Source organism: Chlorocebus sabaeus, chromosome 27 (assembly GCF_047675955.1).
Source record: "Chlorocebus sabaeus isolate Y175 chromosome 27, mChlSab1.0.hap1, whole genome shotgun sequence".
NCBI classification, from domain to species: Eukaryota; Metazoa; Chordata; class Mammalia; order Primates; family Cercopithecidae; genus Chlorocebus; species Chlorocebus sabaeus.
Genome location: NC_132930.1, coordinates 35,315,151 through 35,331,034, shown reverse-complemented (window position 1 = coordinate 35,331,034; position 15,884 = coordinate 35,315,151). Strand labels below are relative to the sequence as shown.

Here is a 15,884-nt window from a genome sequence, read left to right as displayed (position 1 = left end):
TGAAATGATTCACAGCAGTCAAAGCACAGTTATACCTGTTACCTCAGGGAAAACACTTTTGGTTACTGTATATGACTTATGAAAAACTTTTATAATAATTTCATGTTAAGTATATTTTATAATGGTAGGGGATATTAAGTTTTATGCTGGCAGAATTTTTCATTATAAAATATTTGACATCTCATTATCAAAGAAAAACATGTATCCAATTTCCAAAGGCTCATGTCAAAGATAATCGCTTACTGCACATCAGCTTCCACTTACTGAAAATCTATTCTGTATCATTGTTAGATGCCTTATATGTATTCCTCTTACATAAGCCTCAAAGCATAAGGTTAAGTATTGTACACAAAGCCAGTTATACAGAAAAAAACAAGATCAATCTACATCAAGTCTGCCATGCTCCCAAGTCAGTGAACCATGGTATTTTCTCCAACAGTGCATAAGAGTAACTCATAACCTAACAAATCATGAAGTGGGTCCTATAAAACATATAGAACCTAGCTGCTGAAAAGAGCTACCTGTCTGGGCTGATATATGTGTCACCTCCAGCCCTTCTTTCCTCTAGGAGGTTAAAAAACAAACAAACAAAAAAAGTCGGTTTAATCTGCTAAAGATTATGCTCACAAAAAAAAAAAACAGAAAAGAAACTGCAGAACTTCTTCCACACGTCCTCCTTATGACTTAAAAAAGCAACAGAAGGTAAGCTGATCATGATCAAAGACCAAAATTTCTAAACTCTAGCTACATATGAAACTGTAGCTCAGCTTTGGCTTTTGTAAACACTTAACAGCCATGTAGTTGAACTAAATGACTTCCATAGACAGCCTACATTTTCCAAAACCCTCAATATAAAACTGTAACATACAGAAATAATACACAGCAACAGAATATGCACATTTTCTTGTTACATGTTCTTGAGAAAAAATTGTACCTTATTCATCCACTAAAGTACCTTAAAATATGTGATGTAGCCATTTACTATTTATTAAACTTTCAAATTTATGTTCTTCCATATATCACAATGGATTTGAACTGACAGAAATGAAACTTCATACTAATAACAGAAGTTACATTGGTCCAACACTGAAGTAGAGCAGATCTTGGTTAACTCTTTTTGCTTAAGTAAATCAACTGAAAAGAATGACTTAGATCAAAATTTTTATATTCCATTTGGAAATGAGAACACATCTATTTCTTAATATTCTGGAATTGATAACTCACCTGAGACCATGGTCTGTGATCTGATAACATCCAGACAAACTGAGAAACAGAAGTACACGTCCAGTCTCTTGATCAGATTTTTCACTCCCAAAGTAAATTAAGTCTTTTCCCCTAGGCAATCTAGTCCTTGATGCTTTTCTACACATTGCAGAAGATTCTGGGAGTGTTGACATAGTTCTTAAAGCTGTTCCTGTACAACAAAATGAGTGACCACAATATGCAAAAGCTGGAGAAGCACAATGCTGCTGCCAACAGACACTAGTCCTTAGTCCAACAATGTCCTTACTATAACAACCAGATGTGGAACAACTAAAGTTGGATGCTGTTTCCATTACACAAAGACTTTCAACATTTCTACGTTTCCATTCCACAGTATCTTCAATATCAGCCAAATCTTCAGCATCTAACATCCACACATAAGGAGAAGTGAAATTCTCAGAAGAAACAGGCTTAGTCCAGAGGTGTTCATTATCTATTTCTTCTCCAATGCCCTTGTTAGTTAAATCGTGCAAACAGGCATACTGCTTGGTGGACTGCATGGTAATGTCTTTATTTTTCCATGTAGTTGAAGTAATTTTGCTTGTAGATGTTTTCAAAAAGCCACTTTGATGAGATGTCAGGATTCCAAGAGCTCTGGAAATCTTCTCTAGGGCCACATCTGTGATTTTCTCACAACCAGACAGATCAAGATGCCGAAGACTCTGGCAGCAACCAAGCCAAGACCAACTATAAATAAAAGACAAGACTATTAATGAATATTATTAAATTTTTCAAAAGCATTTGACTACATGTATGTGATGAAAACTAGAAGATTTTACATCTAATATAATCACTTAAGTATTTACTGAATATCTATTGTTAATGTACTATTCTTAATGCTAAGGATACAAAAACTCAATGAGAGTAATTAGGAAGTCAGAGTATTCCTAACCTAACAGAAAGGTAGGATGTGAGAGGGTTAAGGATGGGAAGACTTAAGTTTATTACCCTAAAAGTAATCAGCAGAAGTAAGAGTGCAAACACATGAAAGAAAGAGAATAATAACTAATGGTTAATGAGGAAGATCCATAAGAAACAAGCTCTAGGAAGATAGAGGGTTAGCTTTAACCAGAGAAGAGTATACCTCTTCCTCTGCAGCAGGAAAAAAGGTGCTGATATAAATGGTCGGGTGGGAAAGAAGGAGTGAGCAAGAATACAGAGAATTGGTGATCAAAGAGATATACTCTGGGAAGGAGGTGGCTTGAAGAAAGTTATACTATTTCAGAGTAACTGTGAAGAATCTAACAGGGAGCTTTGCCCAACTAAACTTAGAGCCCAACTAAAACTAAAACTTCTTAAAAACATATAATACCAATCTACATGGTTGCACAGCAGGGTTCAAGGGCCTAGACAAAATATAGGACTATACAGATTATAAGATGATACAGATGGAATTTTTGGATCAGCTGGGACCCATGAACAAGAGGTGAAGAACTGGAGGGTGCTATCAAATTATAGTCAGACATGACTGACATTTGATAGTAAAAAATAATAGTATGATTAAATTGCAATTATATAAATGAAACCTTACAAAATAGTTTTTCATTATATTTAAATTGTTTAAAATAACTAACCTGTCAAATGCAGAATCTGAAATGTCAGTCTGGGTAAGATCCAAATGCTCCAGGTTAGGACAAAGCTCTAAAATCTGCCTAACCTAAGAGGGAAAAAATTGTTACTGTGAAGATCTGCAGAACTTCAGTTAGCTAAGTAACAGATGACTATTAGTAAACATAATCTAGTTCACAAACTTTCGTGAATTAAAAAAAAAAAAAAAAACACTTGAATAGAGTACAAAAAAAAAATTCTAGGCTCAAATCCCTGACAATGTTTTTGTGTTTTTTTTGTTTGTTTGTTTGTTTGTTTTGTTGAGACAGAGTCTCACTCTGTCGCCCAGGCTGGAGGGCAATGACAGGATCTCGGCTCACTGCAACCTCCGCCTTCCAGGTTCAAGCGATTCTTCTGCCTCAGCCTCCTGAGTAGCTGAGACTACAGGTGTGCGCCACTGCACCCAGCTAATTTTTGTATTTTTAGTAGAGATGGGGTTTCACCATATTGGCCAGGCCGGTCTTGAACTCCTGACCTTGTGATCCGCCCACCTCAGCCTCCCAAAGTGCTAGGATTACAGGCATGAGCCACCGCACCCGCCCAAGAATCTGTTTTAGCAGTTATGAGACTACACCAAGAAATTTACATTTTTAAGGAACACTCAAGATTCTGATGTAGGAAGTCATAAGATCTACTTTCATAAAACAGTGTTTTCATCTCATTTGCCCATCTTACCATGTCTTACATATTACTTTAAAAATTACATAAAACTGGGCTTTATCACTTAACATCTGTGAAACTGAATAAAATGTTTAACCTCTTCTAGTCAGTTTCCTCATCTATAACATATAGGTAATGATAATTATGCTACAAAGATTGTTGTGAGAACCGCAATGAAATAATAAGTAACCTAGCAGTGTATGCCTACCCATAGGAAGGCACTCAATAATCATTTTGGGGGTTTGTTTGCCCTTAATTAAACTCAGGAATGAGCATACTAAAGTCTTATCATGCGATTTTTCTTAATACCCAAACTAGTGTTAATTTAAACATACCATTTTGCTGGAAACTGCAGAGCTGTATGCTAATACTAAGGTTTTTACAGAAGTACCAACATATGGTAGAACGTTATGAATTAAGCCATGGAGTAAACGTTTTTCCATTTGTGCAATGCTGATAGCAATCGATTCCTCCGGAGACTCTTCTGTAACATGAATTAAAAAGTCTAAGAACTTGATTAACTGATAATAATTAAGCTACTCAAGGACTCACCAAATTGTTAAATATGAAATACTTTGTGCTATCCTTATACTTTCTTATGTAAATAATCCCATTTTTAGGCAATGAGAAAGTTTCGGAAAAAAATGTGAAAACTAAAAAGAACAGCAAAAGTTTTCAAGAGAAAAGAAAATATGGTATTAAAAGAAAAATGATCCATAGTAAAACGTACTATCACTGATTCCACATAACTAAAAAGGACACAAAGCTAGAAAAGATTTGAAACTCAACTAAATTAGCCTGATCATAATGAATCAAGCAAAAGAAGGTAGTTTAGAATTTCTAAGAAGTTAAAAATGACATGGCTTTCGGTTTTACTTAATAACTTCTGTAAAGCTTGGATGTTTACAACAGAATGTACTACTGTAACATCCACCATGAAAACACTATAAACTCCAATTCGAAAAAAGGAAAAAACAAACTACACTAAAAAGAATGAATAACTGTATTGTATTGCCTTTCTCAGGATCCTATTGTTATTATTCTTACCTAAAGACCAATTTGAATGTCTTTAAACATAAAACGATTTAACAGAACAAGTTAAGGAAGTCTCATTTAAAACAAAACTAAGTATAGCAGACAAAAGGATATAAACTAAAAGAATTTGTTACTCAAGGTTCCTTGTTTAGATAGTATCCTAAATTCGTCCTTTAGCCAGACACAGACACACACAAACACACACACACGAAGATAAAATATAAGGAGATAAAAATTACTTTGGCCCTCACTATCTAAATGTACACTATTTACTATGAGATTTTTAAATTTTTAATTTTTTATTGATATACAATAATTATACATATTTTGGGGGTACATGTGATACTTTGGTACCTGTATACAATGTGTGACGATCAAATCAAGGTAACTGGAACTGTGAAATCTTTTTTAAGAAAGTTAAACATTCTACGAAAAACAATAACTTCTTAGGACAAGTAAAGACAAGGCAGCTAAACTGAAAAAAGCACTGAAGTAAATAGCAGTTTAGTCTTTAATAATCAACAGATACATTATCTAAAAAGGCTCAATCTTTATACCCTTGACTTTTCCTTTTCGATATCAAGGAAATCGACAGTCTTTGCTCCATCTTCAAGTATTGGGACAAATATACTGAATTTGTTAGAACCTTCAAAATTCTTACCACAGGTATTATGAATTAATTTTCTAGGATGAATAAACTGAGACTTCCTTAAGTTGACATCTGAGCAAATACCTCATTTCCTTCAGGTCTTTACTCAAATTTCCCAAAGGACCTTAACTAATCACTCAATTTAAAACTACAATTTTAAATTCTTCTTGGCATGTTTTCCTTGTTTTATTTTTCTCCACAACACTTGTCACCATCTAATACGGAATATATTTTACCTGTATTTATTGTCTGCCTCCTGTCTCTAAATTTTAAGCTCAACAAGTGCCAGTTTTTTCTTTTTTTTTCCATTTTGTTCACCATTAGATCCTTCATACCTAAAACAATGCCTGCCACAGGTAAGCACATGACCAAATCTATCATAACTAGAATAGACCTTTTCCTTATATATGACATTTTGAATCTTTTTACCAAAATGTAGCGCATCTGCTTTTCATAAAAATAAACTACTTTAGCTGCTGATATAACAATCTTTATACTTACACTGTTACTTTCCATGTTTCTTTTTTCCACATTTAGTTCTTTTGCCAGATCAAACTACTTTAAGCAGGTAACTTTATAAAAATTTCCTATAGTTTCAGTTTTACCAACTAGAAGAATGTCTCATCTGTTCATTTTTTACTATTATACCATCTTTTAGTAAGTATTATCTAGAATATCCAAAACAGAATTTGTCTTCCTCCTCACACTTTCAAACAGCATCTCTCTGCACAAGTATGACAGCATTTTTCCAACATGTACCTTAAAGTAAAAATTATATTTTCTAAATTCTCTCTCATTTGTGAATTCTTTGGAGTGGCGATTAAGTCTTATCCACCCTTGAACTCTCCCACAGTGTTTAATGAATGGCTACATTAGTTTTTGTAATCCCTTACCATTTACAAAGAATATTTATGTATATTACCTCTTAATTCTACAATAACCTTATTAGGCAAATATTAAGACTATTTACAAATGAGTAAGTCAACTTAACAGTTTCATCCTATTTCCCTCAAGCCACATATGACTCAATAGATGCTGCACAACTGATCATCTGAAGTGGCACTAAAATCACATTGTAAACTATAAAGCACTATAATAAACATACATTATTTCCATAAGAAAAAAAAGGTACCATTTTCTGTTTTTTTATTTTAATATAAAAACAAGAGAAATAATCCTATGCACTCTTTAAAGTACTTCAAACAATTAATTTAAAATGTTATTATTCCTTCAAATTTTAAAAAGTAGTAGGCATAGAAACACGTTTCTTTAGAAAACACAAACTACATAAATCTAATACCTAATTATTAGTACTTATTAATTATAAGTACTTAATATACAATCATTAAAACACTATGTAATAATTTTAATTTCAAACAAGCTTACCAGATTCATCTATGTCAGCATCTTCATCCCACTCATGAAAAGCACGACTTTCATCTTTCCTATTTTTCACCCATTCTTCATCAGGTTCAGTATCAAGTTCAGTTGCGGGACCACTATACCAGTCACCTACACGATGAATAAACAAGTAAAAGGATCAAAATAATATCAGATTGCCTGTAATAATGAAAAACTAAGCTATTTACAATAAAAATCTCTACAGAGAGACAACATCTGAGCCCTAGGCAATAAGCAATTTTTTTTTAATACTTTAAGTTCTACAGTACATGTGCACAACATGCAGGTTTGTTACATAGGTACATATGTGCCATGCTAGTTTGCTGCACCCATCAACTCATCATTTACATTACGTATTTCTCCTAATGCTATCCCTCCCCCAGCCCCCCACCCCCCGACAGGACCCAGTGCGTGACGTTCCCTGCCCTGTGTCCAAGTGTTCTCTTTGTTCAATTCCCACCTATGAGTGAGAACATGCACCGTTTGGTTTCCTGTCCTGTGATAGTTTGCTAAGACTGATGGTTTCCGGCTTCGTCCATGTCCCTGCAAAGAATATATGAACTCATCCTTTTCTATGGCTGCACAGTATTCCATGGTGTATGTGTGCCACATTTTCTTAATTCAGTCTATCACTGACGGACATTTGGATTGGTTCCAAGTCTTTGCTATTGTGAATAGGGCCACAATAAACATATGTGTGCATGTGTCTTTATAGTAGCATGATTTATAATCCCTTGGGTATATACCCAGTAATGGGATCGTTGGGTCAAATGGTATTTCTAGTTCTAGACCCTTGAGGAATCGCCATACTGTCTTCCACAATGGTTGAACTAATTTACACTCCCACCAACAGTGTAAAAGCGTTCCTATTTCTCCACATCCTCTCCAGCATCGGTTGTTTCCTGACTTTTTAAGGATTGCCATTCTAACTGGTGTGAAATGGTATCTCCTTGTGGTTTTGATTTGCATTTCTCTGAGGACCAGTGATGATGAGCATTTTCTCATGTGTCTGTTGGCTGCATAAATGTCTTCTCTTGAGAAGTGTCTGTTCATATCCTTTGCCCACTTTTTGACGGGGTTTTTTCTTGTAAATTTGTTTAAAATCTTTGTAGATTCTGGATATTAGCCCTTTGTCAGATGGGTAGATGGCAAAAATTTTCTCCCATTCTGTAGGTTGCCTGTTCACCCTGATGGTAGTTTCTTTTGCCATGCAGAAGCCTTTAATTAGATCCCATTTGTCTATTTTGGCTTTTGTTGCCATTGCTTTCGGTGTTTTAGACATGAAGTCCTTGCCCATGCCTATGTCCTGAATGGTACTGCCTAGGTTTTCTTCTAGGGTTTTTACGGTTTTAGGTCTAACATTTAAATCTTTAATCCATCTTGAATTAATTTTTGCATAAGGTGTAAGGAAGGGGGGATCCAATTTCAGCTTTCTACATATGGCTAGCCAGTTTTCCCAGCACCATGTATTAAATAGGGAATCCTTTCCCTATTTCTTGTTTTTCTCAAGTTTGTCAAAGATCAGATGGTTGTAGATGTGCGGTGTCATTTCTGAGGCCTCTGTTCTGTTCTATTGGTCTATATCTCTGTTTTGGTACCAGTACCATGCTGTTTTGGTTACTGTAGCCTTGTAGTATAGTTTGAAGTCAGGTAGCATGATGCCTCCAGCTTTGTTCTTTTTGCTTAGGATTGTCTTGGCAATGCAGGCTCTTTTTTGGTTCCACATGAACTTTAACGTAGTTTTTTCCAAGTCTGAGAAGAAAGCCATTGGTAGCTTGATGGCAATGGCACTGAATCTACAAATTACCTTGGACAGTATGGCTATTTTCACAATATTGATTCTTCCTATCCATGGGCATGGAATGTTCTTCCATTTGTGTCCTCTTTTATTTTGTTGAGCAGTGGTTTGTAGTTCTCCTTGAAGAGGTCCTTCACATCCCCTTTTAAGTTTTATTCCTAGGTATTTTATTCTCTGTGTAGCAATTGTGAATGAGAGTTCACTCATGATTTGGTTCTCTAGTTTGTCTGTTATTGGTATACAGGAATGCTTGTGATTTCTGCACATTGATTTCGTATCCTGAGATTTTGCTGAAGTTGCTTATCTGCTTAAGGAGATTTTGGGCTGAGACGATGGGGTTTTCTAAATAAACAATCATGTCACCTGCAAACAGAGACAATCTGACTTCCTCTTTTCCTAATTGAATACCCTTTATTTCTTTCTCTTGCCTGATTCCCCTGGCCAGAACTTCCAACACTAAGTTGAATAGGAGTGGTGAGAGAGGGCATCCTTGTCTTGTGCCGGTTTTCAAAATGAATGCCTCCAGTTTTTGCCCAGGCAATGGGCAATTTTTTAGAAATATTTAATTATGGTTAAAAAAAAGTTACACTGAAATAAGCAAAGGATTCCATTTCAGACATACTGAAAAGAACTATGACAGGTGGCTTCAATTAACAATAATAATCAATTAACCAATAGTTCATATTTTCCCGAAGTAAATCCTTCTCTTTCGAACTATAGAAACAGAACAATAACTACAAAAATGTATAGAGTCTGCTATGTACCTGCTATGTATCCTACTCTCTATAAAGTTTTTCAATTTTATCTTTTATAGAAATAAGCTTAATGATTATCAAGTCTTGCATAAAATTTTAGAAATCACAACGAGCAAACATTCTCCCCTGCTGTTGTTTCACACTGGTTCCTACAATAGCCTCATTATGGTAACAGCTAATTAATAAAAGGAAGCAGGACTGTCTACTCTGTAGTCAACCAGCAGTCAGAAGTAGATGGGAACAGAAGCAAAGGGAAAGATTAATCTAAAGCTAAAGTATAAATTCATAGATCCTGGAGAATGTACTGCAACTAAATTATATGATCATGAAAAGACAGATTATGCAGAATCAATTTACTGAACTCATTTTTTTGGAGACAGAGTCTCACTCTGTTGCCCAGGCTGGAGTGCAATGGCGCAGTCTCGGCTCACTGCAACCTCTGCCGTCTGGACTCAAGTGATTCTTGTGCCTCAGCCTCCCAAGTAGCTGGGATAACAGGAATGCACCCCCACGCCTGGGTTTTTTTTGGTTTTTTTTTTTTTGTATTTTAGTAGACACCGGGTTTCACCTTGTTGCCCAGGGTAGTCTCGAACTCCTGAGCTCAGGCAATCTGTCTGCCTTGGCCTGCTAAAGTGCTAGGAGATTACAGGCATAAGCCACCGTGCCCAGCCAATTTACTGAACTCTTTACATCTAAATTAAAGTTTCTCAACCTTGACACTACTGACATTTTGGGCTGGGTAATTGTTTTTGGGAGCTATCCTGTGGATTACAGGGTGCTTAGCAACAATCCTGGCCTCTACCCAGTAGATGCCAGTATGATACCCAAAGATGGGGCAAACAAAAATGCTTCCACAAATTTTAAATATCCCCTGGAAGGGGGAAAAATCAATTTGATTGAGAACCACTCAAAGCACATACTAGAAATAAATAAAATCCGATTTCTACTGGTTTTTTTTTTTTTTTTTTTTTTTTTTTTTTTTTAAGACAGAGTCTTCCCTCTGTCACCAAGATTGTGTGATCATGGTTCACTGCAGCCTTGACTTCCCATGTTCAAATGATCCTCCCTCCCACCTCAGCCTCTCAAGTAACTGGGATTACAGGCATGTACCACCATGTCTGGCTAATTTTTTTTATTTTTGTTAATTTATTTTTTGAGACAGAGTCTCACTCTGTTGCCCAGGCTGGAATGCAATGGCACATCTCAGCTCACCGCAACCTCTGCCTCCCGGGTTCAAGCAATTCTCCCTGCCTCAGCCTCCTGAGTTGCTGGGATTACAGGTGCCTGCTACCACGCCTGGCTAATTTTTGTATTTTTAGGAGAGACAGGGTTTCGCCATGTTGACCAGGCTGGTCTCGAACTCCTGACCTCAGGTGATCTGCCCACCTCAATCTCCCAAAGTGCTGGGATTACAGGTGTGAGCCACCATGCCCAGGCATTTTTTAAATTTTTTTAGTAGAGCCCAGGCTTATTGGAATTTTTTGTTTAAACATATTAAAAACAGAAAGAAGTAGTATATTTGAGATTTAGGTGAATTCATGAAAGTTAGCACAGCATTATCACATTTGACATTCATATCAAATCATGACATAATTCTTAATAATTCTTAAGAATTAAAAACAGCCAGAGAAAATATTTTCTGCATCCATGTTTGCCTTGACTTTTTACTAAATATTTCATTATGTTACAACTAACAGAAAAAATTATCCCACATAACAACTCTAATTATTTAGATGATATAAGTCTACCTAATATTCCAAATAGCTTCATTCAAAAAAAAAAATCTAACAGCTTATTTTAAAAGTGCTATACGTGGCTGGGCACAGTGGCTCAAGCCTATAATCCCATCACTTTGAGAGAGTAGATCACCTGAGGTCAGGAGTTCAAGATCAGCCTGACCAACATGGTGAAACCCCGTCTCTAGTAAAAATACAAAAAAATCTGCCGGTCATGGTGGCGGGCGCCTGTAATCGCAGCTCTCAGGAGGCTGAGGCAGGAGAAACATTTGAACCTGGGAGGTGGAGGTTGCAGTGATCCCGAGATCATGCCACTGAGTTCCACTAGGTGAGAGTAAAATTCTGTCTCAAAAACAAAAAAAAAGTGCTATATGTTATTGTAATGAATAAAATTGCTTTTAAATCAGACTCACAATTTAAATCAGACATAAAGTCATAAACAGAAAACAATTTTTAAAATTATGTGAATTTGGAAGCTAATATTCCCCCGGACCAGGTACGGTGGCTCACGTCTGCAATTACAGCACTTTGGGAGGCCGACGCAGGTGGATCACTTGAGGTCAGGAGTTAGAGACCAGCCTGATCAACATGGTGAAACTCCATCTCTACTAAAAATACAAAATTAGCCAGGTGTGGTGGTACACGCCTGTAATCCCAGCTACTTGGAAGGCTGAGGTAGGAGAATCGCTTGAACCTGGGAGTCAGAGGTTGCAGTGACCCAAGATCGCGCCATTGCACTCTTGCCTGGGCAACACAAGCAAAACTCTGCCTCAAAAAAAAAAAAAAAACTCACCTAGCAGAAATTGTTTAATTCAGTGACAGAAAAAATGTATGCTATATTAGTTGTATTTAACCCATAACTGCATTATATGTTGATGAAAAGAAAATTTTCTTTAACTGTTCACATGTGAAAGTAATTTACTATAATGATATTATATGAAACTGTGATTCAGACAATGTGGCATTACCAATCAAATAAAGATAGGTCAAAGACAGAAACAGATTCACAATTATTTTGAGCCATCACCAAAATGGAGCCATAATGGTATATCACCCTTAAATTTTATAGAATTTATTCTGTATTTTTAAAATATTCATATAATTATTATTAAACATAATTATTTAAAGCAGTTTTGAAAACATACTAATTTTATTTTTAACTTTTAATTCTGAAACAGTCAAAAGCAGAAAGAAGTAGCATAATGAATCCCCATGTATCTATCACCTATCTTCAATAATTATCATTTTGTCAATCTTTTTGCATCCCCTCCCACAAATATATTTTCCTAATTTTTTTCATTGCAGACACCATTATAATTTACCCATGAATTTCAACATTGCTAGTTTTCCAAAAATATATATACCAAAAACACATCATCTAACTATAAAATCTACTTTTTGATGAATCTCTCAGAGTTTCCCTCCCTGGCATTGCTGATTCATGTAAATAAATATTCATTTACAAAAAAATATGAAAATATTTTTAAAACCCATTTACCTACCTCTGGCCCAATGAACAGGGTACAGATGTTTCCAAAGCGATCCAGCTTTTGTCAGCTGAGACCATTTCATGCTTACTTGACTGCATCGACATAACTCTTGAGGATTAAGATAGCTGAAAATTGACAGCATTACCTCAGGAGGAAGATGGGTTATACCTGTGGAGTGTTCTGACACTTCAGCTTCTGAAATAAAAAAGAAAAACTTTACCAGTAAAGGCTAAAGAGCAAATGCGATAAGAAATTACAATCACATTTCTATAAACAAAATCCAGTGCCTGAAGTCAACTCCTTCCTGCTTGCAAGATGTGAAAATGAAATAACATGTATTAGAGGTAACATGGGGATGTTAAACTTGTTAAGAACAAGTAGGGTTAAACTATCATGGCCCAAATCATACTTCATCAGTGGGAGCTACAATAATGAACACAGAATTAACCTCCTCTTACAAAGGCATCACAGAAAAAACAATACTCACTTTGTAGCATTAAGTAGCATCACTTGAAAAAGGAACCAAACAGGTTATACAGCTTTAAATCAACAAGTATAGAGTCAGCCAGATTATGAGATCTCCAAGGCATTTTTAATGACACACACAAATCTCATGACCTTTTCCATTTATGCATTATGACTCCTGTCAATAATCTTCCTTGTATTCCCTCTTTGATTTTCACATTTCATGCAAGAGGTCTGCAAAATCTGACTGCCTTAACCTAGAGGTGCTTTAAACTACTTCAATTATTTATGTCGCAGGTGACGCGACAAAATGCAAATATTTCTGATGTTGTTTCACGTTGATAAGGAATCTTTTGTCAGCAACTATTGCAGGAAGTACTTATGGATATATAAACCTATTATTTCAGTAATAATTTCCAAAATAAAAATGAAAATGAGGTTACAATAAAAAATATAACAGATTCATCATTAAAGTCATATGAAGAATTTGAGTACTTTATATATCTGATTTGTTTCACAAAGTAACTTAAATATAGAAATGCTATGATCACATTCTTTAAACTACCACTTTTAAAATGCCAAATATTTTAAACATAATACAGCTACAATTTGCTTTGAAGGAGTGGGAAAACAAAATGTAGTAAGTGTGATGCTTTTAAATCCCATGTTATAATTACAATTAAACCAGACACAACAAGTCTTAGCTTGGTAACTAAAGCACAAGCTATATTTCAGAGTAAGGCATACAAGCTTTATGGGATTAATTATTGCTTAACTTGTAAAATTATTTGTTTCAACATGCATTTCACCTACTTTGTTAAATAAAAATAAAAGGACCAATTTCAAAAAACTCCAAGCTATTTTAACAGAAATCCCATTGCTGCCGCCAATCTTGAAGAAGTGAACCTAAATAATTACTGAGGAAGTAGTTTACTTTTTAAAAAAGGCGGTTTATTTGCATTTCTCATCTGTATTTTCAGAGTAACAACACAGAAAAACTCTGCCTCTAGTAGTTGTTCCTCTGAATATTACTGGATACAAGCTGAAAAAATGATACACAGGAAAGGATGAAAATAAATTATAAACATAACTGATTTTGAAAACCAATGAAAAAACACAAGGAAAGAGAAAAGCAGCCACTATGGTCAACAAAGCTCAGGAAGCAGGATGATACCACAAAAGTGCTCTGTGTAATGGTAGTTTTCAACAATTTTGACTGATCAGTTTTGAGCAGGCCAGTGCTCTGTACTGGTAGTTTTCAATAATTTGGATTCACTCATATATAAATTCATTCAAGAAACACTACACTGAATACGTCCCAAGTATATGTTAAATTATCATACACAACACTGAATTCTAAAATGAGAACCATTGTCTTCAATTAAATTGATACATGAAAATAACGCCTTTAACTGACCACAATACAGGCCTAACTTAAATTATTCCTCAACCAAAATCTACAATTCGTATCAGTAAGATGTCAATGACCTTATAACTAATAAATTGTTCTTTATCTATATATATGAATCTCACCTTTATCTGACTTTTCATCCACAGAATATTTAAAATATTTCTGTCGCTCTTCAGCATGATTCCATAGGCTAAGACCTCTAAGGAGTTCTGCAGTATCCTTCTGAGAGCAGTGTTGTGCAATCACTTTCTTTTTAATATCCTTAAGCTCTTCATAGGTAAAATATTCCATTAACATAGGCTGAAAAACCTAAATTAAACAAAATATTCATGAGGAAAGATGCTTAATTCGTGTTGTTTCACTCTACACCCTTTTAAATTATTAACGGCTTGAATGTCGTATTATGATCATATATCTCAAAAAGATAAAAATTTTAGTTGTTACCACTGAGTTAGTTTATCTAAAAATTGCAGAGAAAAGTACATCAAGAAGATCCTGGCCAGGCGCAGTGGCTCACGCCTATAATCCCAGAACTTTGGGAAGCCAAGGCGGGTAGGTCCCCTGAGGTCAGGAGTTCAAGACCAACCTGACCAACATAGAGAAACCCTGTCTCTACTAAAAATACAAAATTAGCCGGGCGTGGTGGTGCATGCCTATAATCCCAGCTACTCGAGAGGTTGAGGCAGGACAATCGCTTGAACCCGGGAGGCAGAGGTTGCGGCTAGCCGATACTGTGCCATTGCACTCCAGCCTGGGCAACAAGAGCAAAACTCCATCTCAAAGAAAATAAATAAATAAAATAAAACCCTCTTGTTATGGTTTCTCCAGTTAATAAATCAATCCCAAAACAATTTTAAAGTATGAGGACCAGAAGGCTTTCCCTTTACAGAATCTGTCAAACACTCTTAATCATTCTGTTAGTTTAGGTCAGTTAACTGCCTTCTGGTACTAGAGTAACCGAACTCCACCCAAACTGGGCCTCTGTCTCACATGAGAATGGTTCCCAGTGTATTGGAAACATAAAAGTCAGAACTCTACTGAAACACTTAACTTTTCAATATTGTTTCTGGATTTTAGAAATGTTCCCTCAAATCATTATTTTACAACAGTGGTTCCTATAAGAATTATCCATGGAGATTTCTTCTGCTAAACAGATGCTTAGTCCCAACCTCCAATTTACAGAATTAGAATCTTTAGAGGTTGGAAACAAGGCTTTTTTTGTTTTGTTTTCACTTCCACAGATAATTGTGATGGGTATCATACAGTTAAAAAACACTGGTCAGTCTACTAATTCAGTGGTTTCAACACTGGCTGTATATTACAATGAGTTGGGGGGCCCTGAAAAAATACCCAAGTCAATGCATGTCCTCTGATTTAACTCTGATGTAATTTGTCTGGAAAGGGCTTAAAATACTGTTGGGGTTTCTTTTGTTTGTTTAAATATCAATTTGATTATAAGGTGAAGCTATAGTTGAGAATCTCTACAATAACTGACTTACAGTTGAACAGGTATTCAGTTCCTCATAAAATCATTTATCTATTTCTAACTCTGATATTCATCCCAAATTAGAGACAGAAGAAAAAGGGAAAACGTTTTGCCCATTCATTCAATG

General features: G+C 35.5%; 1 protein-coding gene across 3 annotated transcripts in view; it reads right to left on the bottom strand.

Moving 5' to 3' along the window:
* The window catches only part of FBXL5 (F-box and leucine rich repeat protein 5), a 46,693-nt gene that overhangs the window by 10,249 nt on the left and 20,560 nt on the right, over nucleotides 1-15,884 (bottom strand). For all 3 annotated transcript variants that reach the window (XM_038008682.2, XM_008017865.3, XM_008017863.3), the window contains exons 4-9: nucleotides 14,394-14,580; nucleotides 12,408-12,590; nucleotides 6,602-6,727; nucleotides 3,867-4,015; nucleotides 2,838-2,920; nucleotides 1,225-1,950 (exon numbers count right to left, since the gene is read on the bottom strand). In XM_038008682.2, the coding sequence (XP_037864610.2) occupies nucleotides 1,225-1,950; nucleotides 2,838-2,920; nucleotides 3,867-4,015; nucleotides 6,602-6,727; nucleotides 12,408-12,590; nucleotides 14,394-14,580 (1,454 nt within the window). The remainder of the gene's footprint in view (nucleotides 1-1,224; nucleotides 1,951-2,837; nucleotides 2,921-3,866; nucleotides 4,016-6,601; nucleotides 6,728-12,407; nucleotides 12,591-14,393; nucleotides 14,581-15,884) is intronic.